At 47.1% G+C, this 3,182-nt stretch overlaps 1 protein-coding gene across 2 annotated transcripts in view; it reads left to right on the top strand.

The window, feature by feature from the left end:
* The first annotated feature begins 737 nt into the window (after positions 1-737).
* The window catches only part of CDC27 (cell division cycle 27), a 60,846-nt gene continuing 58,401 nt past the window's right edge, over positions 738-3,182 (top strand). For both annotated transcript variants that reach the window (XM_060081210.1, XM_060081209.1), the window contains exon 1: positions 738-896. In XM_060081210.1, coding sequence (XP_059937193.1) covers positions 870-896 — 27 coding nt within the window. In that variant the 5' untranslated portion in view covers positions 738-869. The remainder of the gene's footprint in view (positions 897-3,182) is intronic.

Raw genomic sequence — 3,182 nt, 5'->3', positions numbered from 1 at the left:
CCTTTCATTTCTTCTAAGTCTACCCATCCTTCAAAATGGTCTACCCATCCCAGTTTAAGTCTACCCATCCCAGTTTAAGTCTGAAACTTTCCTCATCTCAATGCTAATTAATTTCCCTTTCCTCTGAATTTTTACGTCACTTATAATGGGCACCACATAATGTAGCATTCTTTCTTGCATTACTTTTCGTTAAATAGACCGTAATCTCTTTGAGGACAGAGGTCATACTAAATCTTTGAAAAATGGCAATCTTTCCAATTTCCTATTTCCCTTTGAGTCATGAATAGGTAGTTCTGGAATGGATGAACGACCTAAACTCAACAGACAGATACTTCTTGATTAATTAAAGTCAGCCCCAAAGTTTAAACCTTTGCTTAATCTACCGCGCACCAATTAATCCAGCAAGGTCGAACGGCGAACCGAGACCTCGGCCCGGCCACGTAACGCTCCCAGCGGACTCCCGCACGCCACGCCCAGCCTATTGGTTGCCGATTAGGCGTGCCCCAGCCTAGGGTGGCCGATGGGGCGTGGCGTGCGCGAAGGAAGGCGTGGCCGAGAAGAGGAACCTAGGCTCTGGATCACACTCGGTAGTCTCCGGTAGTCCTCGACAACTTCCGGCAACGGTCTCCTCCTTCGCTGATTCACCTCGGGTATTTCCGGTCTCCTTCGGGCCTTTTCGTCTGGCTCCCGCGTGGGTCTCTCCACTTCGGGTTTTTCCGTGTCCCGCTCGGAGGTACTCGGCAATCGCTCGGCTTCCCCCATCCCCCGGTAACGGTCGCTGGTGAGTTTAAATGAGCCGGGGCTGGCCGGGCCGGAGCCGCTACGGGGGGGGCCTGAGGCACTGCAGAAAGTGGGCCTGAGCCTCCAGGATGACGGTGCTGCAGGAACCTGTCCAGGTAATGGTAACCGTCTTCTCTGAGGCTTGGCTCTCAGCCTCGGTCGGGAAGCAGCGTATGGCCACTCCGCGGCCTGGTGCGGCCTAGGCCCAGCTGCTTCTCCCGCCTCCCCTCACGCCGGCTCCTGCCTGTCTTCTCGTCAGTTCCGAGGCCTTGCCCGCAACCTCAGCCGTGTTACCTCTGGCCCTACGTTACTTCTTCCCCTTGGTGTGAGCGGAGTTCGGCAATAATACCTCATTTCCCCCCAGGCCAGCGTCCGGTGAGCCCCTCCTGTCAGCCCAGCGGCTGGGCCCCGGCCGGCGTGAGGGATGAGGGGCCGACAACTCGCCCCAGGTGCTCTCCTGCCTAAGGATGTTTGGGAGGCACGTTTGATCAGCGCTTGTACGATTTTCATAACGTTGGGGCAAGTTTGCAGGACGAGTGTTGGTTTTGTTTTTGTTTTCTGTGAGAGGGTGGAGGGAGGGTAGGATCGGTGTTTTTAATACTAATTTCTATTTTGGTAACAGACTTTATAGTCCACGTTGCTTTTCTCGCTCAGTAAATTTCCCTCTGGACAATGATCTGCGAAGAGAACCCCAAGGCCCAGTGCTGGGGCGCAAGCACCTATACAAGGGAAGAGAGTGGAAACGGCAAATTGGGTTTTTTCCATGACCTGTGAGGGGGATGAGGAGTGTTTTATTGTGCCTGTTTACAAGGCGTGCAGGAAATGAAAGACAAATGATGGTTTTTCCATCCATACCGCACCAAGGTATGCTTTGACGCACAGCGCTCTGTTGGCATGGAAGAAACACTATTGGATTTTTAAGTGTGTGAAGCAGTGCCAAGTCATTTCCCCCCCCCAACCCGCGCCATGTGAAGAAACTGAATCTTTTGTCCCTTGGGGATGGACCAGGTCTGTGAGACTTTCACCCTATCCCGTGATCTTTGACTTACTTAGAAGAGTTGACTTCTGTCAACTGCTGTCATTGAGTCGTGGACTTTCTTTATTTTGATAAAGCAAACCGATTTTAGAAATTGCTTCATGTTGCCCTTGAAGACCTGTGATGTCAAATAGTAAATATTTTAATACATCACACCTTCCATATTTCCTTAATTTTTCTTCACAGGATGAAATATCAACTTCTCCTAGTTGGCTCCTCCAGCTCTTTACATATAGCAGCTATTCGTTTTTTAATTAATGTAATGTGGGATTCTGTCTTAGGAAGTTTACCTGTTTGTACATTATACTGGTGCTTTCAAAGCTATTTCTTTCCATCCAAATTTCTCTTACTAGTAAAGAGTCTCTTTTGAAGGATTTTTTTTTTGAGGCCTAACATGAAATTAGAAGTTGCTGTCTATACTCTCTCAAGTGGATAAGCAGGTCACTCAAGTTGTTTAATTTCTGTTTCATATTTTTGTTATTTTGTCTTAATAATTAATGATACATTTGCCCTATAGGTACAGCTTCTAAAATGATAAACTAGTTTTATTGCTAGCCTATAACCACTTTTTAATAACAATTTCACTTCAACTTGCATAAAAACATGGAGAAGAAAAGAAATATGTAGCCAACTCCTTGATAGTACCCATCAGGTTTTCTCTTTTTCCTTAAAGTACTCTTAGCAGTAATGCATTTAGGTATTTTTAAGGCTTAAGAGTCAAATTTGTCTCTCCCCCCCCCCGCCCCGCACACTACCTTTGTTTATTAGATTTGGGGACAGAGGTAAGAAGTTTTAGGATATAGCTAGGTGAGAATTTTGGTTGTAATTTTTTTTTTTTTTTTTTTTTTGCCGTATGTGGGCCTCTCACTGTTGTGGCCTCTCCCGCTGCGGAGCACAGGCTCCGGACGCTCAGGCTCAGCGGCCGTGGCTCACAGGCCCAGCCGCTCCGCGGCATGTGGGATCTTCCCGGACCGGGGCATGAACCCGTGTCCCCTGCATCGGCAGGCGGACCCTCAACCACTGCGCCACCAGGGAAGCCCTGGTTGTAATTTTTAGGATAAGAAGTCATTCAAGAAGGGATCTGGAGCAGTAGGAGGAACAGCAACTTTGGCTACGATGATAAAGATAAACTGTTGAGGGATAGTGCTGAAAACAGGAAAGAAGAGTAAGGAAGAAAATAAAAATAGAACAACTAAATAAGATACTTTTTTATAAAAACTATGATAAGCGATTGCATGTATTTGTAGAAGAATGAGTGTAAGTTGGAAAAGCGTTTCCTTTCTAGGGATGCCTCAGGGTTTGAGGTATTACTAGGCATAGGAAAAAGTTGAGAGAAAAGATGAGCAACTGTTTTTTGCTTTTTCTC

This window comes from Mesoplodon densirostris, chromosome 18 (genome assembly GCF_025265405.1).
Source record: "Mesoplodon densirostris isolate mMesDen1 chromosome 18, mMesDen1 primary haplotype, whole genome shotgun sequence".
In the NCBI taxonomy this organism is placed as follows: domain Eukaryota; kingdom Metazoa; phylum Chordata; class Mammalia; order Artiodactyla; family Ziphiidae; genus Mesoplodon; species Mesoplodon densirostris.
The sequence above is the reverse complement of the archived record's forward strand: the minus strand, read 5'-3'. Positions and strand labels throughout refer to the sequence as shown.